This window comes from Amphibalanus amphitrite, unplaced genomic scaffold (assembly GCF_019059575.1).
Source record: "Amphibalanus amphitrite isolate SeventyFive unplaced genomic scaffold, NRLGWU_Aamphi_draft 000031F_arrow, whole genome shotgun sequence".
NCBI classification, from domain to species: Eukaryota; Metazoa; Arthropoda; class Thecostraca; order Balanomorpha; family Balanidae; genus Amphibalanus; species Amphibalanus amphitrite.
In genome coordinates this window covers 524496-551844 of record NW_024881527.1, presented here as the reverse complement: position 1 = coordinate 551844, position 27349 = coordinate 524496, and the positions used below count along the sequence as shown (strand labels likewise).

The 27349-nt window shown below is 48.8% G+C and overlaps 2 protein-coding genes across 10 annotated transcripts in view; both read left to right on the top strand.

Moving 5' to 3' along the window:
- Positions 1 to 6516, top strand: part of LOC122367532 (prolow-density lipoprotein receptor-related protein 1-like) — a 32330-nt gene extending 25814 nt beyond the window's left edge. The window contains exons 8-12 of the mRNA XM_043340721.1: positions 686 to 868; positions 2873 to 3081; positions 3525 to 3629; positions 5331 to 5398; positions 5793 to 6516. Coding sequence (XP_043196656.1) covers positions 686 to 868; positions 2873 to 3081; positions 3525 to 3629; positions 5331 to 5393 — 560 coding nt within the window. The 3' untranslated portion in view covers positions 5394 to 5398; positions 5793 to 6516. The remainder of the gene's footprint in view (positions 1 to 685; positions 869 to 2872; positions 3082 to 3524; positions 3630 to 5330; positions 5399 to 5792) is intronic.
- Positions 6517 to 9141: 2625 nt separating this feature from the next.
- LOC122367509 (BSD domain-containing protein 1-like) lies at positions 9142 to 21517 on the top strand. Of its 9 annotated transcripts, none has more exons than XM_043340638.1 (10): positions 9299 to 9403; positions 11397 to 11642; positions 13179 to 13266; positions 13941 to 14078; positions 14438 to 14590; positions 15624 to 15835; positions 16143 to 16261; positions 16688 to 16702; positions 19097 to 19276; positions 19676 to 21517. In XM_043340638.1, exons 2-10 carry the CDS (start codon positions 11410 to 11412, stop codon positions 19765 to 19767), a joined length of 1230 nt encoding a protein of 409 aa, XP_043196573.1. In that variant the 5' UTR covers positions 9299 to 9403; positions 11397 to 11409; the 3' UTR covers positions 19768 to 21517. The 9 variants fall into 9 exon arrangements, with proteins under 9 accessions (XP_043196622.1, XP_043196573.1, XP_043196600.1 ...); XM_043340665.1 differs by having other exon boundaries at positions 9301 to 9403; positions 19679 to 21517; XM_043340627.1 differs by lacking the exon at positions 9299 to 9403 and adding an exon at positions 9467 to 9512.
- Positions 21518 to 27349: the final 5832 nt, after the last annotated feature.

The following is a 27349-nucleotide window of genomic DNA, read 5'->3' as shown; positions in this document are numbered from 1 at the left end:
GAGGGCGAGTGAAACAAGTCAAAGTGCGGGAAAAACAAGGCATCGCGATATTTGAAATCCATTTGTTATACAAAAGGCGTGTCTTTCTCTACAGATTGACGTTGGAGAACTATCATAATTAGGTACGTTTCATGATCAAATAAGAAGGGGTAAATTCTGGTAAATACATACACACAGGTAATCTGGCATAACGGTATTCTTTCTCTGATCAAAACTCCCAAACTTTTCTTCGATGGCGATGGTCCTAAATGAGCGGGAGGCTGATGCTCTCCAACTGTGAAGGTCGTTTTCATGGCCATCTGATTCAGACCAGAGCATCTCAGTGGAAAAATGTGAAACGGTTGCCCGATGAAGGATGATGGCCACCAGATGTGGTGAGCTCACCACTTTGAAGGCCGCCCGTGATTACCGAGTAACCATATCTGGGTGGCAAGAGACAGGATGCATTGACAGACGCGAAAGTTACAAGGGCAGTTGTCGTTGTGTCGCATGTCATATTGTACCATATGATGTCAGGCTTTATGTTGTCGCACATTTTGCATGTCAGATTAACTTGTTAACTGAGTAAAACCGCTCGTTAGGCATTTCGTTTCGCGGAGTTCTGCTAGTTTTGGGTTGTCGAACTCAAGTGACCTGTCGTTTTTCCCACCGATGTGGCCGGCTCATCATGTGTTGATTCTCACAGGCGTGACAATCAAGCCACTGTTGCACATTTTCTCGCTGGCCATCTACCAGAAGCAACTGTTCTGGTCTAGCTGGCAAACGAACAGCATCATCAAATACAACGGGACCCATGCCATCACCCTGCGCAACTCCAGCAGTCTGCCGATGGGTGTGCGCGTGTTCCACTCGTCACAACAGAAGCCGCGTGAGTATGCCTAATGATTCCCGTAGCGGAAGAAAATCATGACATGTATTTATCTTCGTCACCTCATGCAATTATTATCACCTCATGTATAAGCAACCTAAAAAGCATCGGAAGTGCAAATGCAGCAAATAGCTGCCTTAAATCGTTAACCGTTAAATAGTTCCTTATTATACCGCTAAATCATCTTCAAACACCAAACGTTAATTTAAATTATTGACGATTCAGTGATTAACGAGTTAACGAAGTTTATTGCTGAGTTTTTTTCAAACATTAAAACTTATCCTACGGATTCAGCATAAAGAAAATATTTACGAGTGACATTCGTTCGTAAAAACTCACATTGAAACGATGGTAGATAATCTGAATTCATTACTTCTCATCAGTTCAAGTCCCCTGCAGTTGTACCGTTTATCGGTGATTGAATACGTCACATATGTTGCAGTTTTACTGAAGTGATACTTTCGAAAGGTTCGTCCCAACACCAACGTCTCAGCTCACACGACTGTCCTGTGACCGGAATGACGTTTTAAAATCCCTAACTATGCAGAGAGCTCAAGGATTATTCGAGCTCCGCGCGTCTATCACATATTGACCCCATTTATCGTAAGATGTTTCACAGTTCGATAGCTCCTTGTAGAGGATAAGACCCGGCGGATGAGGTAGATGGGATATTTGATATTGTGTCACGTTATCCTTTCTGGGTATGGCCTTGCCTGTGTGGTTACCAAAATGGCTTTCAATAGGTGAGGATTGCGACATTCAATTTGCACGCACTGAATGGTTGGCATATTCGAAGCCAAAACAAACAGTCCATTCATAAATACATGTCATCTGCTAGCCCATTAGATCAATAAGCCTCTTCAGCCAATCCTTGGGAGGCAGACGAAGATTATACGCATCAAACCGGCTTAAACATTTACAACGCATTATGCAAGAAGTCGCTAGTGACAGTTTTACAGCTATAAGGGACGAGAAATGGTGTGGCAACACATCTCGAGTAAAGCCGCCGCGAGCGCTAATGGCGGCACGGTTGGCAGCCTCCAGGGGTAATGTGCTGTGACATCTCGGCTGTGACATCTCGGTGCGTCGCAGGCGTCTGCCCTCCCTGTGTGACTCACCCACGCACAAAGAGACCACCAAACACAGACTGGTGACATCAACCGGGTCAGAAGCGCGGAGCCGCCCCGCGCCCTCTCGTCATCACGCCCGCTTCTTGTTATTAATTGTGTGAATTGCGGCACACCAGCCAGAATGTTTCCTGGTATACCGGCACCTTCAGAGAGGGCGCCGACAATCTCTGGCTCTGTTTTTAGTGAGCTGGCTCCGATTAGCGGGTGACGCATCTTCCGTGACGGCCATGAGCCTGTTTTTATTCTCAGAATTGATGTCACGATGACGTCATTCCGTTTCATTTATTCTTGTTTTGGTCTAACATTTGTCCGAATGTTTTGGCCTTTTATATACACTCTGGTTTTGACTAGACAGATGTCGAAGGTCAGGATCTACTGAAAGTGGAACAATTGCGTAAGTTTTATTATTGTCTGTTGACCGGGAATATAAAGAGGGACTAGCAAAAGCCCGGTGTGAAAGTGGCATCACATATCCCGTAGAAGGGAGCGAGTTTGTTTGAACAGGAGCTTCAATCGGCCCCCGGTCCTTCGACCCAGAACTCAGTCAGTCTCGCCTGACCTTCGCTTACCTGACCTGACCTGACTCACCTAACTACCCTAGCCCGACCTGATGTATCTTCCCTAACCTGACCTGAAATGACCTCTCCTGACCTGGCATGACCTCTCCTGACCTGACATGACCTCTCCTGACCTGAAATGACCTCTCCTGACCTGACATGACCTCTCCTGACCTGACATGACATGTAGAGACCTGGTCAAACTTGACCTGGCCCGACCTGACCGGAACTAGCCTAACTTGACCTAACCTCGTCTGACCGGACCTGACCTTGTCTAACGACCTGACTTGACCTGACCTGACCCCGGCTGCCGCCAGTGACGGTGCCGAACCCCTGCGGCGACTCAGGCGGCGGCTGCGCCACGCTCTGTCTGCTGACGCCGGGCGGAGGTCACGCCTGCGCTTGTCCCGACCACTTTGTCACCATCGACGACGGAGCCACCTGCAAGACCAACTGCACGCGCGACCAGTTCATCTGCAAGCACACCTTCCAGTGTCTGCCGCACTGGTTGGTCTGCAACGGGGTGGTGAGTCATGCGACATTGCTCTTATTCTGTTGTCGGAGATAAGATTGTGACTTCGGTGCCGACATCGAACGGCAATCATGGCAGATGTGAGATCGCGGGCCGCAGTTTATTTAGATCAATGCGTCTGAGCGTTTTGGGTCTCAGGGAATCTTGTCATGTCTTTGTTCCGTAGTGTAATGTTTCATCCATACGGACCAATGTTGTTCCATTCCTGTGAAAAGTGCCTATATGTATTCCACGCAACTGTTAATTGCAAAGGCTAACCCTGCGTATTCTCATGTATGTAGGTTTACAAATAAACCGTTGTGAATATTATATCCGTTGATTAGATCTGTCCTGTTCATCCGGCTCTCTCTCTCTCTCTCTCTCTCTCTCTCTCTCTCTCTCTCTCTCTCTCTCTCCCTCCTCTTTCCTTCCCACTGACGCCATCTCTCGTTCCTCAGGACGACTGCGGGGACGGCTCCGATGAGCCCTCGTTCTGTCCACCCTTCAAGTGTGAGCGGGGTCAGTTCCAGTGTCGCACCGGACAGTGCATCCAGACATCTCAGGTCAGTTACTATCGAGACCTTCGATCGACAGGCTCAGAGCTTTAACGGACGTTTAAATGCATTAAAGCTTGTGTTAAAGACGTGTATTATGCGGTCGTATACCTACATGCGTGTCTCTGTTCTGTTACACATCGTTAAATGTAAACGGTAACAACCAGTGAATGACCGAGCTAACTCAGCTTTGGTATGCATAGATAGGCATCCTGAATTAACTAGGAAGCCATAAACGGATATCCATACGACAATGTAAATTATAAACGGGGAATATTTGTTTCTGGTCCCTAAAAAGCTGTTTCTGGCACCTAATTGCTGATCAGCCCCAAAATGCTTATTCGACCCTAATATCTGAATCTGGCACCTAATTGCTTCCACACAGCCTAAAGTTGCCAGATCGTCTAGTTGAACTCCGTATTTGCTGTTTGCTGATTCAGCACCAAAACCAAAACATCCAGCACCTATTTTATTCCACGTTTGCCTACCTAATTCGCGTAATCTTCCTGATTTTATGTATCCTAACAACATGAACGTTGCATTCGGTGATGCCAAGTGCCATTTTCGCCAGTGGAGATAATGATTAATGCCATTTCTAGCCAAAAGAGAATCACTAGCCAGCTATGGTGCAGCATAGCAAGATGCTCCTATACCAGCCCGCTATGTAGAGACTAGATATTATTGCACCCTCAGCCATTTTAACGTGAAAAGTTTGGATCCGTCACTTCCAGCCAGGCTCTCAGGTCATAAACTGGAGTAAAGCAAAATGTCAACTCTGAACAGACTTGCCACGCAACCGGCCCTCTTTTCAATATTATTAGCTTTCTGCAATCATCGTCTGACTCCATCTCGATCAAACGCAGCATCCGGTTTCTACAGGGGCGTTTGACTGACCGGCCACACAATAACCAAAAACAAAATCAAAGCTTCATGCACACATATGCCATAAGTAAGAAACGGATGAAGAAGGCACAACCACGGCACAACTCTGCGCAGCAAACAACGGACAATGTCCCACGCAAGATCCCGCGTTTCTTCAGCGGCCTTGAACGGAATGAAAACATTACATTTCTTTTTTGGAGCTATTTGATGACGTCAAAAAATACAATATCCGTTTTAATGGTCAAAATCGAGACAATTACCCACAAAAATGATTCCCTTTAAGCATTACAAATAAATACTTTTAAATATTTAAATGACATTGTTTTTTCAAACAAATTAATATTATTTGCTTACTTAAACGTCATATACAATGCTGAGATCACTACGGGGCTGTCTTAGAGTGTAGCTGCACTGGCAACCTTTAGGCTAGACTCCAGGGGTCATTATACCAGAACAACATGATTCTACCAGCCAGTAGTTCATTTTTCTACTAGATTATTGCTACGCTCAGCATTTAGGTGCCAGATTCAGAAAAAAGAGTAAAGCGTACCAATGAATAGGTGCCAGAAACAGCTAATTAAGGTCATTTTCCATGATTGGTGCTGGTATCCACGAAATAGGTGCTGAGGACCAATTTTGGGGCGAGTCAGCTTTTAGGTGCCAGAAATAGCTTTTCTGGGACGCAATTAAATGGCGTCCATTATAAACATATATAAAATCCGAAGGTACTCAGCTGCAGGCACTGAAATAAATGGCATGCCACATGCGATCATAGTGATGTGTTTTAGTGACCGGACCACACCGTTGACACTGTTGTATTCGTTACAGATCTGCGATGGCAACCCGGACTGTTTGGACGGCGCTGACGAGCTCAGCTGTCCCGAGTCCTGAGCGACGTAAGTGGCGCCGTCGAGACAATTGGTGGAGCTGCGGTAACTGTGAGGCAATAGTTTAATTGTGACTTGTGCTGGTTTAGTTGTAAAAGTTTAAAAGCAAAAGTTGTAACGTTTATTTGTGTAATCGAAACGTTGTGCTTTTTAATGTGGATTGGGTTTTTAATGAACGTTTAAATGTGGAACATTTAATCGTGAATATAACTCAAGTCTTTTAGGTTAATATGCGTACTGATGAAGTTTATTGCGTTTTAACTAAACGGTTATTCGTTGAAATGTAGCGTTTTGAGCAGTTCATCAGCCATTGCTGTCGATTCGGATGTTGTTTGCATGCTTACCTATATAATTTCTTCCGTTGATCCCAGTCATGAACAGTGGTATTTATCCCCTCCGGCAGATATGGCCTGCTCTCCACGAGTTGGGTTGGAGACTGCGCTGGGAGACTGGCAGATGGCGTCGGTCCAGTCTGCCGAAGGAAGGTGTGTTCACAAGTGGCGTGTGCTCGCGGTGACCTGTGGGGTGCCGGCGGCCAGGACGGCTCCAGGCGGGTCGCTCTACTGCTGCTGTGTTCAGAGGGAGGACTGGAGGGAGTATAGAGCATCCCCGTCACCATAGAGCTGTATATCATTGTACATATGTCATATATACCCCATGTGTGCCCGTCGCGGCTGGCTGATCAGGTGGCACGGCTCTCGCGAACAACATACTGTGCTCCGAGATTGTATCGACCGCGGTGATCCTGCTATAGAAAATCAAACTCGACTCGGCATAGTTGATAAGAAGATCTTTTCGGAATGCTCATAATTCACCGTGTGTGACATAATATCGTGAAATTAGGTACTCTGTTTTCAGCGAAAATGATTAGAGTAAAAGAATTCCCATAGGTAGTTTTGAGGTCAGGTGAGCCTACCGCGCTTCAAAGCTCGTTTCTGCGCGAAATCTGGCGCCGTTTTATATTTATGTAGCTTGTTAAGCGTAGAAGTAGTGCACAAACTCGCCATGTTATCTCAAGAATAAGGCGAATATGCGATTTTCTGTTTAACTTTGCATAAGGTGTTCCATGTGCGTTGTATGACAATGATTGCGTTTGCTGGTGGTAATACATGTATGCGTCTGATAACTTTCCATAGTTTACGGCATGGTTGCATCAACAGTAAAATTATTCACAGCGACGTTTGAACAGCGAGTCATGCAATTGGTAAGAAAAATAATGTGTGGACATAACTCCACATAGTCTCCAATGCGTCTCCCATTGGTCTGGGCGGCCATCCTGGTGCACTGCGGAAGTTAGGCAGAGCCCATCTCGAAGGACAGGCCATCCAGTCGCGCAAGTAGACACCGTGCATGCTCCAACGGGAGCTGTACCTAATCGAGTCGTGTAAAGGTAATCGTCTTTCCAGCTGGCCGTCCCAGACCGGGGCTCTGGGGACTGCAGGGTGTTGAAAGGAATAGTTTGCATGTCCTGAGCATAGACCAGAGGGATCTAAGGGTCGGCCCTCTTTCGGTTCCCGGCTGCAGCCCCTCAGCTCCCCCACCCCCTCACCCCCCACCCATGCCCCTGAGGTCTGCGAGCTGACAGTCTTGCAGTGCGAATGTATAGTCATAATAAGAGGCTAGAGCCTACCAGAGAGCCTACCAGTCCACCAGGCACCAACAAGTGACGACATCTACAAAAAAAAAAAAATGGTAAGACATTGCTGGCGACACCTGTAGGCTGTTGGGCAGCCTTGTGAGGTCAGCCAGCGACGAGCTGGGGTAAGGGCTCCAGTCCCAACCGGTTGGCAACTTAAATCTATAACGAGGTCCTCGCCAAACTAAGTGTATGTGTTACAGACCGTATGAAAACCCAGTCCGTTTGCAAACGGCCTGGCCCAGTCAGGCCGTTTGAAAACGGCCTGAAAAAGCCGGCCGTTTGCAAACCGCCTGAAATATCAGGCCGTATGAAAACGGCCTAGGCAGTTTGAAACGGCCTAGACTGTTTGAAAACGGCCTAGTCAGTTTTCAAACGGTCTGGCGAAGTACAACAGCCTCTGAAGATTGAACTTAATGGATCCAGGTTGGTCGATGATCAGGTTGCATCCATGTGAATGCTTGCGCATTCCATGCCGAATGACTCGTCTACATACGTCAAACATTTTCTTACTGTGCTGATGCTCGGCCCGGCCGTTTTTTGACAATATTACTAATTATACAAGTTCACGGTCCGCCTGTGTACGGCCATCCAGTTGGTGGAGCCTGGTAAAGCCACTACTGGTGAGATCTGGTGAAACGTATCACTACAAGACTCACCGATTATTTTGCGGCATAAAACGCCGGAGCGCGCAATGGACATCAGAGTTCACATCAGTGGCGCGGGAACCGGGGAGGGGGGGGGGCTAGCGGGGGCTGAGCCCCTCCAATTTTTTCGGCTGGGGGGGGGGCGCTTGTAATGTATTTGAGCCCCCCCCCCCCCCCCCAGCTGGAGGAATCGAAATCGAAAATCTACCAACATAATTTCATAGATTCATACATAGGCGCGGGAACCGGGGGAGGGGGCAGTGGGGGAAACCTGCTCCCAAGCTCTGGGGCCGTGGGGGCGGTGCCCCACAACTTTTCATGAGGTCAGGAACCGTTGGGGCAGCTTGTCCTCTCCTCCCCAAATTAGGGGTTGTGGGTCACAAAGGAAGAAAGCATGTAAGTGAAAAATCCACCTCTTTCACTGGCCCGGCAACTCATTTGGCAGATTAAAACCTTTATTCCAGGTTGCCAAAACGGTCGTTTCTTCACTCAGTTGAGACGGGATACCTGACTTTTTTGCAAATATTTTCGTTTTTTGTTGAAAAGGCCAAGGTCTGAAAAATAAGTGGCCTAAAACCGGTGAGGATTTGGGGGTACCCTAGGTTGATCTCTATTATGGTTCAGCCCCCCCCCCCCCCAGTCTGGATCGAAGAAGTTCCCGCGCCACTGGTTCACATTAGAGTCCTCACCGCGCCCGGTCGACCGCCGGCGGCTGGCCGGTGGCGTACGCCGGCAACACTTGACCATTGCGGTGGAAGGCGAAACTTTGAAGTCCGGGGGAAGCCCGGGTCGACCGGGCGCTATACGGGCCGGGTCTCAGTTCTTCTAATCTATTCCTAACCAGGCCTGCATTCGTCATCGGGAAAATCAGGGAGAATTTTCCGGAACTAGCGAGAATCATCGGGGATCACGAACGGTATCGCGATAACGAGACATGCTGAAGATAGGCGCTCAACAATAATTTTCCGACGGAGAATATCCGAGTGACGATATTTTTCCGGATGCCGAATGCACCTCAGGATTTCATGGTGCCATGTAATGCCATGAAACGGTCGTGCTTCAACAAACTCAACATTGTCCAGCTGTAACTTTATGCAGACCAGATTGTTTTCAAAATGCCTAGACCGTTTGCAAACGGCCTGGTGTCTGGAAAGTTGTCATACGGCCTAGACGGTTTGCAAACGGCCTGAAATTTCAGGCGGTTTGCATACAGCCTGGAATTTCAGCCCGTATTCAAACGGCCTGACTTTTCAGTCCGTTTGCATACTGTCTGGGCTGTCCAGGCCGTTTGCAAACGGCCTGAATCGGGCCAGGCCGTTTGCAAACGGACTGAGTTTTCATACGGCCTGTACCTAACAAATGTACCACAGAGCTGACAACATGAGTATGAAACGATCTCACAATTTGCGGTCATCTCAAGTCTTGTTCCCTCGTACAATCCATAATATTGCAAAAAACTTAAAACGATTGATCTTTGAATTGTTCTTATATTTCGATTTTTGGATCAAATTTTATGTTAAAATATCCAAAAACGGTTTACTACCTCAGTAGTTCTCATAACAAACAACTTATTTAATTTAGTAGCTGCTTGCTAAAGAAATCCAAGCCTGCGCTGCAATTGTCTCCCTAGGTGATTTGCGGCAAAATATTGACAAGTTTCTCACAGAATGGATGACGCATTTTTGTCTGGAAGGTCATAATATTTGTATTTTTAACTACTGGCAAGCTCAGGTAAGTTTTTAATGAAAGGAGGACTGGATTTCAAAAATACTTGTTGTTGTTGTGGGAATAGGACGCGTAGTCTTGCGACCCAAGCGTCCTTTCAAAAATACTGTGTGAGGTACTAGGATGTGACATGCATGTTGTGGGAAATTAGGGGCCTGTTCCAGCGCCTCCAGAAACCTCCAGAAAGCTCCAGAAAGCTCTAGAATCCTCCAGAGAGCGTTCCAGCGCCTCCAGAAAGCTCCAGAAAGCTCTCGCCAAAGCTCCAGAAACCTCCAGTAGCCTCCAGAGAGTTGAGAGGTCCAAATTTCTCTGGAGGCTCTGGTCTACAATTATGGTGCACATGTGACAATCACGAATGTAAACAAAGGACATTTGACTAATTATTTTACAACTTGAATGTAAAGAAAATTACATTGCTATAATTCTATGTATCTTTTTAACTAAAATTGAAAACAAATTTTGCGTTTCAAGAGAGAACAATCGTCATTCTTTTGGTATCTATGACGCCAATCTCCAGAAATCTCCAGATTGCGTTCCAGCGCCTCCAGTAAAACCTCTGGTAGAGCCTCCAGTCAAGAATTTCTTCTGGAGGCGCTGGAACAGGCCCTAGAACATCTTTGTGGAATAACAGGCACGATCAAGGCCTTGTCAGGACCAGACAGTATTCTTTCAGATCAAGATCATTGCCTGCTTGTGTTTACGTGTTCATTTGATTTTTGCCTACTTCAGGCTATTGAAAGGATACCTCCATTTTTATAACTTAAGTTGGAAATGTGTGGTTGGATTGACATCCGAACTCCGAAGCCCAAGCTTGATGCTAAGATGAGATTTTTGCGCTAGCTCTGACCCATATTGAGTATGATATCATCAGATCAAGTGGTCCTGGATGATGGAAGAATTTAGATATCAAAGTTAAATGTGCTCATTAAAGCCAGACATAGCCTGTCTCACGCAACAGACTTCAACTGGCTGCAGGTGCTCCTACCAACCATAGATGGTCCCTGTCAGCCGGTCTCATGATATTCAGTGCCAGAGCAACATGAACTGGAACAATGACTCTCACTACTGGGAGTCAAATGCTCTACCAACTGAACCACAGGACAGGCTATCACTACTTTTGGGATTGATTTTATCCTTGAAGACAAATGACTGACCCCTTTCTTTTGCTAAATTGTGACCTAGCTAGTAGACTAGACACATGGGCAATACCTGCTTGTTAAATTATTTGTGTCCATTTTTATGAATAGACACCTAGAAACTACATTTTTGCAAGTTTGGAGTAAATGTTTTGGTAAAAGTATACATTGAGTCCGAGTGACTGTAAAAAGATAAAGTTTTCATGTTCTTACATTATTTGACATCCTGAATCCAAAAATGATACTTATATGTCCTGGAAATAAAAGAAAAACATAATCAAACCTGACCTAACCTTACCTATTTACCTACAACCTACCAACCTACAACCTACAAACCTACAACCTAACCTAACCTAACCTACAAACCTACCAACCTAAAACCTAAAACCTACAAACCTACAACCTAACCTAACCTAAAACCTAAATTTTTGCTGTTACATATTTGTATCAACAGCGTCACAATTGTCCACTCGGACCTAATATATACTAATACCAATGTTTTTTGGATAAACAAAATTTTTTTAATTTGAATAAAACTACATGGAAATTATTTAAATTTATAGAAGTATCTGTTCCAAGAAGGAGACATCATTGATGCAGAATATATTGCATCCTATGCTTGTGTGTGTGTGTGTTTTTGTGAATGAATCAGCTATGTCAGATTTGGATATTTTTAGGTTGCACTTTGACTTACCTACCTTCAAAATTATAATTTAATGTAACAATGCATTGTGATCAATGGGATTACAAAACTCAAGGCATGCATAACCTGTGCTTGAAGTATGGTCTGTTTTTTTTTTTTTTATCAAGCATGTCTCTAAGTTTTTTTTAAGTGTGGTGTGATATCTTTGTCTCTTTTTCAGATAAATAACCATTATGAAAGAAGGAGATTCTAAGAAGAAGGAGGCTGTGGCAAAGGACAGCTCGAAGGAGTCCCCTGATGAGAAGTCCCAGTCAGCAATGTCTGTGACACCCACTAAGGCTGAGGGAGCCTCAAAGGCAGAGAAGACCAGTTCTCCTGCCCCTGAGGCCCCTGTGGACTCAGCTAAAGCAGCCAAGGCTCCAGCTGATAGTACAGAGGAAAAGAAAGAAGAGGAGGATGAGAGCAGGTAATGTGTGGGCAACATCTTAACCCCCGCCCGTGAGGGGGAGTCGAATGGACCCCCTCGGTTTTTTCGCGAATAACTCGCATAAATAGCGGCCGATTGCGACGAAACTCTCAGTATCCTCGCGTTCATGAATTTTACACCTATCCTGAAAATTTCCTCACCCTGACCCAAATGTCCTTTGACCTGTGACATACTTTTTGAGACCATGTTTCGCCGGAATCGCGATTCGGCGTATGCCGAATGCGATTGTCAGCTCGCATTAGCCGCGCGTTTGTAGTCTTTTCGTGGCTTCAAGCGTTTTAAAATGTGATGTGATGCTGCTCTCATGCATTAGGGTGGGTATCAAGGTCACCTGAAGGTCAGGTCAGGTCATTGACTTTTGATGACCTCGGTTCACTTTTTCGATTTTAACATGTTTCTAGGCTAGTTTTTGGAACTGAATTCGAAGCTAGCAACCATTTGAACATTTATGAAGTAGTTTTGGTGCCTTCGTTACATGTTACGAAGCTGTCAGAGGCGGTTGACACGTACTACGAATACCCGGCAGGACCCCTACTGTTTGACCTGACCTGACCTGACCCGACCTGGCCTAAATGCATGAAGACATCATCTGTGATCAAAACAGACATGATATTCGTAATCAGCACCCCGAAAAAAACAGCAGCCACACGTTACGACGTTCTAACAAGTCCCGATTTTCCCGACTTTTGGGTCATTGACCTGACCTGGAAGGTCAACCGATGACCTGGGACCTTAAAATTGGGTATCATCGGCTTCCTCTCGTCACGGGCAGCACGCTCGTTTTTTCGCGAAGCTCTAGCTCTAGCAGGAGCGAAACGGCAAGGGTGGTCCAACGGACCCCCCCCCCCCCCCCGCCTTTACGTTCGTGGCTGGCAAAACGCCAATACGGGCGAGGTTTAAAATGACAAACGATCACAAATATTGCTTTTTACACAATGTTTTATTTTTTTGTATCTCGTCACATTTTTTATATTATTTTATGTTGAGATGTTATGCTATGCTGGGCCCGTCACTTATCAGTTGACAGTCTTGGCGATTTTTTTTTTTTTAAGTATTGTTATGCCACAGAATTATATCATTCTGAGGTGATCTTTCAGCTTTCAATCTCTCTTCCTCCCACCCTGCCACGCCAATAATTGCGAACTCAGTTCTGGTCGCCACCGCTCGTGTCATTTGTTTAGCGGATTCGGCGCCGGGATCTGCCGAGTCAGGGCGGTCAGTGCTCGACAGATGCTGGTCGCCGGGCTGTGAGGACGGGTGTGTCGTGCCACCCCAGTGGTCACAGTGGACCCGGCTGGGCCGTGTCACGGTCCAGAGCTGTGTGCGGGATTCGGCACCAGCGCTGAACCGGATTCCAGCGCTGAACCGATCAGCGCTTCTGCCGTCTGAACCATGGTCTTTTCTGTCACCAAGGGAGGGTTTTAGAAGGTCGCTTCAACGTTTTCCCCTCTCTGGGTGACTGTTGCGTCTGTGTGACACGCGACTGACCTGTGACCTCTGACTCGTTTGTGGCAGTATGGAGGACATGGTGGCCGGCATGGCGAGCGCCGCCTCCGGCTGGCTGTCCGGCTGGATGAAGTCGCTCGAGGTGGCCAAGTACAAGGTGAGCGCGCTGCAGACTGGGGACGTGCCGCCAGGCACGAATCGGTCGTATTTAGTGTCATAAGGTTCGGAATTATTCTGTTCCTCAATCATGCTTTATGAGCACGTCAGCTGGTCTATAGTTATCGATTTGTTTATCCGCATGCTCTGATTCGTCCAAACAATGGCCGCTTTGTCTGGTAGTCCGAGTCCATTATGTGAACGTTTTTACTTGTCTTCTGCCTGGGTTCGCTTAGTTCCGTCAACTATTATGTAAGTGAGCCCTGCAGAATTTTCCGCCACTGCGCACCAGCCAAGGCAGCCCTTTTGCCAGTCCAATCATATTTGGAGTAATAGTGACGCTCCAAAACAGTTCAACCAACAGTTTCAATTTCTAAATAATGCCAGCTCTACAGTTCGTCAGGTATCAGCAGGAACTCTGTCGTATTGGGGAGGTATTCCTCCTAGACTACGAACAAAGCACGCACAATACACCCTGACCGCATCTTGGGTGTCTATGCTCGTGTTAGCTCGCAGAGGTTTGTGTCTCAGGTGTATCCGCTACCCGACGTGTGTACTCTGAAACTGCAAGGACGTGCTGAAAGAACAGGATGACCATTGTGTGTAGTTACTGGGGCTAGTCTGCCGCCCGAGGGGCTCGGATAACTCGTAACTCGTGTGTCTATTCGTTCCCAGTCGGCAGAGGTGTACGACATGGTGAAGAAGGACCTGACCGAGTTCACCGAGGCTGTGCAGACCGAGACCACCTCGATGATCTCCGAGACGAGCTCCATGATCAGCAGCACGTCACAGACGCTGAAGGAGAGCCTGCAGGTCAGAATACTGGCACATCCAACGGTGGAGCACCGGCTTGTGGTGGGCGGGCGGGGAGTGTTGTGTGTTTCATTTCAAGTGATTTCACGTTGATGACTCGCTACCTGTTATAGCCTTGTATCTCTTCTGTCAATGGTGTTTTGCTGATTTTTTATCGTCATCTCGGTATATTGTGACCCCTGCTATCGCAATGTATTGATTATTCTAGCTCGTCGATATCAAGTGCACATCTATCAACAGAGTGATTTTGCCTCCAGAAGTTTCAAACGTTCACCTGTCACGAACATGCCCTCTAACTCACGCCCCTCGCCATAAAATCACACCACTCCACTCAATCCCCTTGCCTCTCTCCCCGGCAGAGCGAGGAGTCGACGGCCGGCCAGGTGAAGAAGTCCGTCTCGGGTTTCCTGACTCACGTACACAAAGTGTTCACCCCCGACACAGCGCAGGATGACGACGCCGAGGCCTACGTGCTACAGGACGGGCAGCCCGTGCTGCTGGATAGGCTGCAGGTGGGTAGGGGAAGCTGCAGGACGGGCTGTTGGTGGGTGTGGGGAACTGCAGGACCGGCTGGAGGTCGGTAGGGGAGGGTTGCAGGATAGGGTGCAGGCCGGGCAGCCCGTGCTGCTCGACAGGCTGCAGGTGGGTAGGGGAAGCTGCAGGACAGGCTTCAGGACGGGCAGCCCGTGCTGCTGGACAGGCTGCAGGTGGGTAGGAGAGAGCTGCTGGATAGGCTGCAGGAGAGGCTGCTGGTGGGTGTGGGGAACTGCAGGACCGGCTGCAGGTCGGTAGGGGAGAGTTGCAGAACAGGCAGCCCGTGCTGCTTGATAGTTAGGCTGCATGTGAGTATGGAGAGTTGCAGGTCAGTAGGGGAAGCTGCTGGATAGGCTGCAGGACGGGCAGCCCTTGCTGCTCGACAGGCTGCAGGTGGGTAGGAGAGAGCTGCTGGATAGACTGCAGGTGGGTAGGAGAGAGCTGCAGGACGGGCTGTTGGTGGGTGTAGGGAACTGCAGGACCGGCTGCAGGTCGGTAGGGGAGGGTTGCAGGATAGGCTGCAGGTCAGGGGGAGATGCGGGACAGTCTACATGTCAGTAGGAGAGAGCTGCAGGACCGGCTGCAGGTCGGTAGGGGAGGGTTGCAGGACAGGCTCCAGCTCGGTAGATGGAGAGCCTGTTGGTGGGTAGGGAGAGCTGGAGGACAGGCTTTTCGGTCATTTGGGACAACTGTGTTCTGAAACTCAAGAATGAAAATGACGAGAGTGAAACAAGTCACAACACTAGCTGTCTGATTTATTGCTGCAGTATCTGATATGCTTTTGGCGTCTATTGCGAGGTGATGTGCGCGGTGTCTTATCGTTATCTTATCTTCCCGATGTGTCGGCTTATATCTGTCAAACTTATTGAGCCAACTCTATGTCCTGACAAGTTCAGTTCTTGCCCTCTCACATCGCTGATAATTGACAGGCGACTTAAATAAAACATCCGCACCCTGGCCCGTGCATGGTGGTTCCCTTAACCTGACCTCTACCCCGCCCCGTACCCTCAGACGGAGCTGTACCGGCTGGCGGCCGACCCCAGCACCTACCTGACGGAGCCAGCCGAGTCGGAGCGGGTGCGATACGAGGTGTGGAGCGCCGATCTGGACCTGGAGGCGCGTCAAACCGAGCTCAGCGACCTGCTGGCCTCCAACCGGACCGTGCTCGAACAGTACACCAGCCTGGTGCCGGCCAAAGTCAGCCACGTGCTCTTCTGGCACAGGTGGGTGGTGTGTCCCCACGTGCTCTTCTGGCACAGGTGGGTGGCGTGTAGGCACGTACCTACTCCTGTGGCCTTACGTAATGATGGCTGAACTGAACCCATCTGGTGCCGGCCAGTCAGGCACATAGGTACTCTTCTGGGCCTGGCACAGGTGGGTGTACCAATAGTTTAGCGTCTAAACGGGCATGAAGCTCCTACTTACGAAAATTTGCCAGCCGTCCACCCATTGCTTTCAGCGTTTGGTGTAACATTCAAGTTGTGTATATGTGTCTGACCCTAAGCGGTGTGATTGTGCCTTTGTGTACAGGTACCTGTTCCGAGTACACCTGGCAGAGGAGAAAGAGAAGCAGCGCGAGCAGCTGAGGAAGCGTGCCGATCAGATGAGCTCACCTGGACAGGCCGAGAAACAAATCACATGGGAAGAAGGTAAGCAATAAGCATTGATGCTATACGCGGTCTTGGAGACGTGGGAGCTAGAGTGGATGGGATTGGGTTCAGATTGTGATTAGATTAGCAAAACTAACAACCGAGGGAGTTGATTGTAAGGTTCCTGATCTACGAGTGCATTTAAAATAACCAACATTTCTTTGAAATGAGCCCCTTATTCTTTTTCATAAATCATTACGTTTTTAGTGTCTCCTCAACCAGTCATCTGCGGTCAATTTCAAGGATTTCTAGTTTGCCTGGGTTTTCAAGTGTTGGTGTTTCCGGGATCTACCGGATCATACCCTTTACAAATGATGTACATATTGCCGCATGGTGTTGCCGACTGTAAAATGAACCGAGTGTGTGACCGCCATTGGTGTTTGATGTCTGCTGCATCTTGATCTTTCCCTCTCTCGTGCCGCGCAGAATCCGCGGAGAAAAGTAAGTCCCCCTCATTGCTCTGTAGTTCGCTGCTGCTGGGTTGGTGTCTGCTCACAAGGCTTCTGTCCTTCCTGTTCTATTTCTTCTTTCTTTTCCTGGTTGTATCTGGCACCCAGACAGTATGATTGTCTGCTGTTAACACAGCATCTTCTATAAACGATGTGTTGATCTGTCTGTATCCTATCCACGCGCTTACTTCTAAACACAACCACTGGCTCTGGTCCAGTAAATCAATTTTCCAAGTTACAAGCTTGCAGCCGCCATAACCGCATTATTGGGGTACAGGCCGGATGGTTGTTTGCACTGGGATGCTGGTTTGTTCAGGGGTACCTGGGTTTATGATGTGCTGGAACTGTAGATCCTGGCATAATGAATGACTTCGCATGGCGATGTTAATTGTGCATCGTTTAGTTTTATCTGCTATCATAGGCTGTTTTTCTTTTCCTTTGTACAATTTTCTAGCTTCCATGCTTCTTTATAGATGGGATCCTTAACCCGCGCCCTGGTGGGGTCTGTTAATAACGCGACCTGGTGGGGGGGCTATTTTTTGCCCCCCCCCCTCGTATCTCCGAAACTACTGGACGGATCCGCAAAATTCAAACGGCGTTCGAAAGGCCTGTCAAATTTGTCGAAGGAAACCAAATTTCATTGACCTCGGGGTCACCGATGACGTCACAGGTCAGGTCAAAGATGAAATGTTTCACCGTTCACGGGTCTTTTAGGAAATGCGCTATAACACCGAGGAAAACGCACTTTGTCGAGAATCAGCGATAGGGCGTCAGTTGCCTAGTAGATATGTTGCTATTAGAGGTCACTGACAATACCAGGTCACGTCACAGGTCAGGTCACCAAGGGTCACAGGTCAGGTCACATGAGCCCAACTTTACTAAGGTTGTGTGATGCATGTTTTATGGCCAATTTTTCATTTCCAACTCAATGGTGTTGGTTATAAGACTATCAGGTACGGCTTAGGTCACTTTCTGGTGAAGTTCAGGTCAAGGTCAGGTCAAGGTCAGGACAAAAAAGGTCATATTTTAAAGTTGATAGTTTTGCATAAACTGTGTATTGATTCGATGCAGCTCGTCACGGGGAGTCTAATGGAGGTCTTTGTTTTGCGCTACGGGGTCTAGAATTGCTAAAAATTGAGTTTGAAAATTTAACGTCATCAATTTTGAAGTTTTTTCGCTATAACGTCGCCAAAAAAGAGGTATCAATCTCAAATTTGGTATGTGGATGGAAGGCGGTAAGGACTATCACATATATTCCGGTTTTTGCGAAATTCAAAAAACTTTTTGGATTTTACGATCATTATATCCAAAAAAAATTATTTTTTGATTTTTGGGGGTCAAAATCCAAAAATTTCAAAAATCCGAGATAGCAGTTTTGTAGCCCTGTCAATTCTACAGCTTTTATGTCTTTATCATTTTTCTGTATTTGCAAAGCTATAGGCCTGACAGCTCTTCCCGCGAAACCCTTTTTTGGGTCGAAAACGGCAGAACATGACGTCACTCTGACGTCATTTCCGGCCAACCTATCATAGCCTTTGGAACAATTTTTGGTCACCATGTGTAAAATTGATGTCCGGGAGGGTACTGAAAGTTTGGTGACGATCGGCGCAGCGGTTCTGGAGATATATCGAAAAGTCTGGAGGGGGGGCAAAAAATAGCCCCCCCCCCCACCAGGTCGCGGGTTAAGAACTAAAACGACGTGAGGCACACAGTTTTGCAGCCTACACACACATCCCACGACACACTTCCTAAGACCTTAGTCACGTTCTTACTCTGCCCTGTCTTGAGACATTCATACTGAACATTATTGAATATGCCCTGTTTCGAGACACCCATGCTAAACATGATTGAATAGAGGGGTAGATAATTTTAATTCAGCTCCAACTCAAATGCCACACAATGTTCAATCAGTATTTCCATTTGTTCAGCTCCTCCAAGTCCCGACTCTGAGTGCACGTGATTGGGCCGCCATCACTCGACGTCGGGGGCTCACCTCTGTGTACTCTGTTTGTCCCTTCCCGGCTGCACTGTCCGAGTCGTTCTGTCCTGTCTCTGTCTGCTGCCCATTCAGTGTGTAATATATGTTCAATGTTCATACCTCCGTCCGTTCGACGTGTATTTAGTTGCACCCGTCTCGTTCGTCTGTATGTCAGTTGCCGTTCGGCTGTTCTACCTCAGTTCCCTCCATCCCCTTGTATACATGTCCCTCTGTATCCAACCCATCTTCCCTTATACTCCGTCATTTTCGAGCCCTCTCCGTCTCTGTATACCCCCATCCATGTTTGTGTCTGTTCCTAGTCCCTACCCCGTCTGTGTCCATCCCGCTCTCCTGCTCGTCTCCGTCTGTCTGTCTGTTAACCGTGAGTCGGGCCCGGCCGCCGTCCAGAGGACTTCAGTCACCACGTGGAGGTGACGGACGCTCAGGCTGACCAGCTCCTGGCAGAGTATGAGGCCGAGCAGCGGCAGAAACCCAGCAAGGCGGCCGCGCCCGCCGCCGCCGCCCCCGCCGACAGCGCGGCCGCGGCCGGGGCAGAGGGCAGCTCTGGATCTCGGTCACCTGAGAGGGGTGAGGGCCGCGAGGGAGAGGTCGGGCGTGCACGAGATAGCGGGGTTTGGGGGTTTGCTGTTTGGTTTTGTTTGCATTTTCATTTTGCAGAGGCTTTCCTAGTGTTGCTGGATGGAAGTGGCACAGACTGCATTTTCTGTGTAATGTGAGCTGAGCCGTTTGTTATTTTTATCGTAGATTGTAGCACGAATTACAACACGTTCGTGCCTTATACCTCGTACTCCGTGCTCGACTTGCCATTAGCCTCTTGCTTCTGATTGATATTTCGTCTCGTTTCACGTGTCACAACGGTTTATGCCGAAGCCACGCCGCAGCTCAGACCTGAGACCGTTCTTCCAAACAGTTCCCACACCCCATAGGTACTGACCGGTTCGCTCCCGCCCGCCTGTGTGCCTTCAGCAGCCTCCAGTAATGAGGATGACTGGGTGAAGGCGGACATTGACGCCGAGACCAATAGCAGCGTCGGAAACGACTGGGAAAAGTGGGACTAGCCGCCGCCGGTACAGCCTTCTGCCGAGTCGTGAGTCGGCCGGTAGCGGTGTGGAACACTGGTCGCAGTGTCTTGGAGGAAACACTGGACAGCGCATCTGAGAAGGTCGGCAGACTGAGTCGGCCCGGGTGCTGGAATTGACGGGCCGGACGACGGACTCTCTAAGGTGTGCGTGCCAGGACTGGACAGACACCGATGACTGCTGTGGGGACAGTTCTCAGACGAACGCTGAGTACTACAGTGACGGGATGTCACTGTTAGAACGGACAGCAGAGCACTACAAATATCACACTGGAGACCGGGAGAGGCGGCGACCATGCCTGCATTGGACAGCAGCCGCTCGGGCCTACGGTACACTGCGCTGTGGTACCGCACTGAGTCGCTTCAGAGGTCTGAGGTGTGTGAGGGTCCCACGGCGGTATGTGATGACCCTTCCCCGGTCGACCACCAGAACAGGCCCTATACTGCCGCACCGCGTCCCAAGCGCCGGCTATCGGCACTGACTACCCATGGTGAGGTGAGTGTCTCCTGCAGCAGCGTCAAACAGACCACATCGGTAAGAATTGCTATTTTAATTAAGGCGGTAGCTTGTGGTGGTGATGCAATCGCTGTCGCCTTGTCGTGTCACACACAGAGTCTGCCGTTTGGCTTGCTCGCTGCAGACGCGAGATGTCCTGCGGTCACCTATATAATTATATACATCCAGTGCGTGCGTCTCTATATATTGTGGCTGTTGGTGTGAGCAGTGGCCGGTCGAGCTGCGTTTTCTCCCGCCCACCCGAAGGACCCGGTCGTGGTGATATGTCTGTGTGTGTGTGAGTGGATGGCCGGGTGAAATGTGATTTGATGACGTCTGGTTACGTGGAATGAGCTGAGACAGATATTAGCTTTGTTTTGTGTTACTGGATGTATAATGGTTAAAGGTGGCTCTGCGATGAAACAGTATCTTATTTAGATTAGTTATTGGTCGTGGACAATCAAAGACCCGTGGAACAGGTTTCATTAATTTCCTTGCTTTTCGACTTATTCGTAATTGAGAAAAAAATTCACTATGTGTCTGCTGGGAGTGTTATGTTGAGTAAGCCACATAATATTTCGTTTACGGTGTGTGCTGTCCGGTGACAAGGGCGGTGGAATTAGTAGTCTCTTCCCCCGTAGTATTGTTTGGTTGCGGTGTGTTATCTATGAAGGTCATATCATGTCCGATTCGTCGGCTGCTTTGCCACCGGTCAGCTGCTCCGCTCCCCACGGCCTGTAGTTTAGTGCTGCGAGCCGCTGGGCCTGCCGTGTGTGGAGTGGTGCTGAAGCGTCTCGCTAACTGGAGAATGCGACAGTCTACGGACTCTGCGCCCTATAATGTGCGGTTTTTCTCGCCGGGGCAGTGCGACTGTTGAATGCTGAGTGTGATGATGTTCTATGCCGCTTCCCAGCATACGTTTCTGCAATGCATAGCACAATGGTATAGGCGGGAACTTAGATGTCGTTTCTGGAATGTATTGCAGGCACGCATACATAGTTTTTTTCGTGTGTTATTTTGTAGCCTTATGGTCCTGTTGTTTGACGTACACGGGAAGGGGATGCCTTTTAAGCAAAATAATTTCCGTATGCTAAGTTGTTTCCATTGTTGAATGTCCATAGATCGTTTATTTTATTGTCTTTGCTAAAATCTGATGCTGGTTACTTCTTTGTGTGAGTTGCACTTCACGTGACGAGCGGTGTCTGAAAAATCGTCAATACAGCTACAGATGTCACGCAATGTTTTTAAAAGGTGATGGAAGCAGAACGTGTTAATATCGGACCAAAGACGGAAGACGTCGCCAGCCGACGAGCCTGTAATAACTCGCTGGGAAGGCTCAGCCCGGCTGTCGGTGCCAGTGCCCTGTGGTCGGCCCACCCGCCGCCCTGGGGCGATGTCCCAGTCGCTAGAGCTGATTGCGTTTTACGGTGAACACTCGCCGCTCCCCGTGGTCACAACTCACAGCTGGAGTAGAGTTGAGTATCCTCCCTGCTCTGTCCTGGTGAGAGGGTCTGCGTTGTCGGTGGTCATATGGGTCTGCCGTCTGGTTCACTATGCACCAACTGCGGCCTGTCTCCTGCCCCTCGTTCGCACGAGCCGCAAGAGTAGCAGGATTCGGAAGGGCCAATGTTCGAGCGCGAGTGGGTAGTAACGTGGAACAGATGTGGTAACCAGTGACAGACAGGTGGACGCTGGACGGTCTCTTTATTAGTGGAGTGGATGTCAAGTGGAATTGGTAATATCGACTAATAAGGAGACGGATGTAAGAGATCGAATTACGGGAGTGAACTGATATGTACACGGGTCGTATTGCGTAGTGCAACAGAAAGGTTCATCGAGGGCTAGTTGATGAGCGATGGAATGCATGCAAAAAGTGAGCGCTAGTGATGGACGGTTGGTTAACCCGCGCCCCAGTGGCGGTCTCAGCCAACTTCGCCCTAGGGGGAGGCATATATGTTACCACCCACCTCTAACTCAAAAACTAAGAGGGCTAGAAAGACGAGGTAAAAAGCAGTCGATAGCTCTCAATGCGTACATTTGAAAGTATTTCGGTCCTTTTTCATCTTAGAGCAATATTGGGGTCACCAGAGGTCATCAAAGGTCAAAATTTGCTAATTGTCATTATATTTTTCAGAAAACATGCCGTTATCTCAGGAACTATGATAGCTAGAAAAACGCATGGAAAAGCAATCGATAGCTTTTGAACTCTTCTTTTGATAAGGTCATTATCAAAATTGACCTCAGGTCAACGGTTTAGCCTCCAGAGAGCAAAAACTCCAAAAATAGCTGTTTTTACGAAAAGTGTTTTTCGACAATAACTTTCGACTAAAAAAGGCCACGACATTTCTATTGCTAGAATCGTGTTCCTCTCGCCGAGACACGTCGAATGGACTATAATTTGACCTTGAAAAGTCAACTTGAAAATTTGACCTCAGGTCAAGGACATGACCTGACCGAAAAAGGTCATGTTGCATATCAGTCGATGCGTCTCAACAAGACAAGCACAATGAGGCCATCCCTAGCGTTCTATCTCTTTCCAATCGCGAGTTATTGGCAAAAATATGTTTGTGGCCTCAAATGACCTCGGATGACCTTTCTAGAGGCTATCAGTAAAAAAGACACCTTGGTCATCACTAGTGGTCCAAATCATTGTGGTTCTGAAATATTTGGACTGTTCCTATGCGTACACACGGATCAAGAGGCATTTTCATTTTTCTCCATTGAATTGTAATGGAAAGGTCATGCCACTGGCCTGACCTTAGGTCACGGATATAAAAAATCCGAGATGTACAAATTATAGGCGCCCAGAGCATCATGCAATCCACCAACTTTGAAACCTTTCTGACAAACACTGCAGGCTGGACATGATTGCAAGCTTTTTTAGGCTTGGTCAGTTAACTTGACCTGGTGACCTGACCTGACATGACCTGGGGTCAAAAATTTCACACATTGTCCAAAATTGATGTACAAAAAGCTACGTAGCGCCGCGGTTTTTTATTCACACGCAAAAAACGCGACAGGGTGGTAACATATGCCCCCCACTGGGGCGAAGGTTAACCCTAGAACGCCTAGGGGGGGGTTGTATCACCCCCCCCCCCCCTGAGGTTTTTTTCGAAGTGCACGCTAAACGGCTTGTCGTAGCGGGCTGAAATTTTCAATACCCTCTGGGGCAACCTTTGCGCATCTTTTGCCGAAAAAAAATTGATCGGGTCATGTCAGGTCACGGAGTTATGAACGTCATAAGAGGTACAGCCTCCGGCCGACAGTTACCAAACGTGTGCGCCGAATCCCTAGGTTTTCTGCCGGTGATACCCACATTGTTTGATGGATCATGATGAAACTTCCCATGCATGTTGGGGCAAGCATTGGCTATCGTGTGGTGCAAGAAAATTGACCGGGTCAGGTCAGGTCACGGAGCTATGACGTCACAAGAGGAACAGCGTCCGGTGCTATTTTTGAAAAGCGCCCGAACCACTATTTTGCTAATTCTTGTCACCTCAATGGGAATATGCAGCAATATTAGCTTCTATAGGGAGCAAATGGACCTCCCAAATCCAAAAATAAAATCAGATTTCAAAAATTTAAATTTTGATTTTTCGAATTTCTGCCGCCGACTGTGACCTTGCCGACTTCCGGCGCTCCCAACGCGCCATTTTTAGAGCTAGGGAAACGAAATACATACCAAACGATAGAGAATTGATCAAGGAACACGATAGTGAAGGTTTCAAGTCGATATCTCCCACCGTTTTGCCGCAATCGCCGCGGAACGTTGAAAAAGTTTGATTTTTCGGAAAATCTGACCTTTGACCGGTCATAAGTAGGTCAAATGTTGACCTAGGACCAAAAAATATACCACCAATCGCGAGATCTCGTTGAGAGCAATCCGTTGGTCTTTTCCGCTAAGCTCTACGACCTTCCGTTTCGAAACGCCAGGGGGGGTCGTAGCAACCCCCCCCCCCCTGGTCGTTCGTGTTATGAGAAATGGCCTGGTCGTGCGAGGGTTAAACCGTGGTTAGTGGATTGGCTTATCCATTGTCATAGTAAAGGCTATTTTATGGACGGTTCAAATATTTTAGCCGTTGCAGCTGCATACGGTATATAAACGGCTCGCGAACATCCAGCTGTCCGATTTTGACGTCAATATAAATCATGCGAACAAATTGTTTTCATGCATTTGGGTTATTTTGACTTCACCTGTGCTGGTGTATCCTATAAATCTCACTTCAGGCGCCTCGGCCTACCCAAGCAATTATTCGGCCCAAACACTGTGTCCTTGATCGTTCCAAGACGGATTTTCACTGGCGACCAGCAGGTGGAACGTCGAATGAGTCCGAGAAGGCCGGTATCTGAGCGCCGGCTGGATCGATTCTGCCGCCGAACAGAGGCGATTAACGTGGCTCCCAGGACGTCAGCCGGGCCAGATTTGACACAGATACGTAGGTGGTCACCAATTACCGCCAACAGGCAGCGAAACCGGGACCAGGAGGCGGGCTGATTTCCCTACAAATATGTATTACGATAGGTGCTGGTGTTTGATGCTTGTCGAGATTCTTATCTGGGATTACTGACTAGGAACAGAGACGGAGAATTGCTCAAGCGAAAGTCATAGCAAAACAAGTGCTCCTCATAATTTGTGGGTCGGCCTGGCGCTTGTTTTTTTTTTTCAGATGTTAAATTGGGAGATCGGTACATGAAAACAATGACGCTAATGTGGGGCACGTCTGACAATATTTATCTGCGACTCCGTGTGTTCATTGTGCACGGGGCACCTCTGCTCGTACTTAGGTATACCGAGCGCATCTGCGGCCGTCCGGACCGTGCCGGGTCCTGCAGGCTCGGGTCTGATAAAGCGGCTCATTTAGGCGACTCATTTCCGTCTCGGTGCGGTGGTCGACCATTGGTCGGTACGTAGCCTGCCGTCTCTGCAGTCGATCCGACTGTCCAGCCGCTCGCTCACCGTCCCTCGACCACGATCCCATCCTAACAACCAGCGGCCGTCGATCAGTAGCCGCTCAGGCGGATCTACGAGCGGCGTCGATTCAGGACACGCTCGAAAGCGTGCCACGAGCAGCCGGGCCACGGCCAAGCAGCTGTCCTGGCGCCGTCCTGCGGCGCTACGGCGCCTCGTTTTGCGATGGATATGTGGAATATGTTGTGTGTGGCCATCTGGGTCGGGTTCGCTGGGCGCCAGCTGACAGCTGTCAGCTCGTATCTGACAAGTGACAGTGGAGTGGGACCGGCAGGTCGCTCGGCTGGGGAGACGACTACTTCAGGAACGGAGATGATGAAAAGTGAAGGTTTACCAGATGGTGGCCCGGAGCTTTATGGTGTGCTAACGTCTCCTTTTGCGTTATCAGTGGAGCCGACGCCGCCACTTCTGGTCATGTTATGCATGCGGTTCACCCGTGTGACCAAAATACACCCTTCCTCGAGCTCCGCTCACCGCTATTTCAATAGTGTGGGCAAGATTACTTTACTTATAGTCGTGGGAGGATATCGCACTTTGGTTCAGTAAAAGCCGCCGTTTTGGTCACCCTTTTACGAACGGTGATGTCACTGAGACGGTTTTTGCGTCATCTCACGGGAAGAACAATTCTCTCTCTGGGCCGCCACGCCCATGAAACCGGAAAAAGAAACTGTGTTCGTTGTGATGAAGCCGAGCACTGGTGGTTGACTCTGCCAGACACAACTGAGTGATTATTCAGCTGCATAAATGTGTAAGAGTGTTGTCATCTTGCAACAGTCCTATGACGTCATCTCGTGTATTTCTGGTCAAGGAGAGTCACCGTTCGATCGACAATCGTGGGAATGGCGATGAACCATGGGCTCGAGGTTCTTCAAACCCCAGTTTTGTATCGTTCATGCCTGCGATTGTCTGTCGGCATCTCAAAATAAAAACGGCGAAGGATTAGATATCGTCATGAATCCTCAAATCGTTGACAAGATGATCGGTGAGAGCTGAGCGGTGGGCGCACCTGCTCCACATCACCAGCGGCCGCGTGCTCCGAGCCCGGCCCGTCGCGTGCGTCGGAGGGAGATCGGCGGACGGCGCCGTGTCTCTGCCGCGCGGCGGACGAGGACGGCGGCGTTTCACCGTCCGGGCGGCGGCGGCCGCAGTCGGAGAACACAGCCGCTGCGGCTGGTGGAAAGCGGAGACGGACCGCAGGCGGACCGGCAGCTGGGGTGGCGCCGTTTTTATCCGGCCGACAGGGAGGCCACCGTCACGGGGTACTGGACGAACGCCGGGACGACGACGCTCGTGCACCGACAGCCGAGCAGTGCCCCCACGGCGAACGATCCCCGCACACGCACTGAAAGCGATCCCGGCGCCGGCTGAACCTGTCGTGGCGGACGCACCTACGATAATAGCCCCAGTTGATCATTATAGAGGCTGCTGAGAAGGACCTTGGAGAAAGACAGTTTTCTTGCAAACCTTTTAGCCCTATAGCGAACAAAACAGGCAAGTGCCTACTGCCTAGGGTGATGCCGAGACACCTACACTAGCGTTTTACGAGAATTTAGAAGGCCACTTGGCCTGTGGGACTCGTGACGTTGTCGATCTCGGTAGTTATTTGTGTCGCCATTTGCCGGGCGACTTTTATTCGCACGCCACAATCGTGATTCGTGATAATCAAAAGGTATGTAAGGAGGACTCTATATGATATGCTAGGTATAGTATAAGTCGGCCCTAAGTATCTCCTTCCTCCTTTCCAACTGTTATAACCTCTAGGTTTACAGCGGCCGGCTTTTTTCGTCATGGGCTCTGTGTGAAGGGCTGTTAAGCTGAATCTACTACCTATTAGGAGCGTTCAATAGTTATTTCGGTCTCTATAGGGGACCCAGGGAGCTTCAGGGTACTCGTGGGTGTTTTTCCCTTTTTTCCCAAGCTCCAAAATGTTATCAGCAGGGATGCGGAGCCGTGGAAATTTCAGACGGCTCCGGCTCCGGCTCCGGCTCCGGAGAAAAAATCGGCTCCGGCTCCGGCTCCGGCTCCGGGTGAAATGTTATGGCGGCTCCGGCTCCGGCTCCGGCTCCGAGTAAAATGGTCCGGCTCCGGCGGCTCCGG

Coding starts and splice junctions, on each gene's coding strand:
- LOC122367509 (XM_043340638.1), top strand. CDS start 11,410: ATGAAAGAAGGAGATTCTAAGAAGAAGGAGGCTGTGGCAAAGGACAGC. Junction 14,591..15,623: donor TGCTGCTGGATAGGCTGCAG/GTGGGTAGGGGA, acceptor CCGTACCCTCAG/ACGGAGCTGTACCGGCTGGC. Junction 15,836..16,142: donor CACGTGCTCTTCTGGCACAG/GTGGGTGGTGTG, acceptor CTTTGTGTACAG/GTACCTGTTCCGAGTACACC.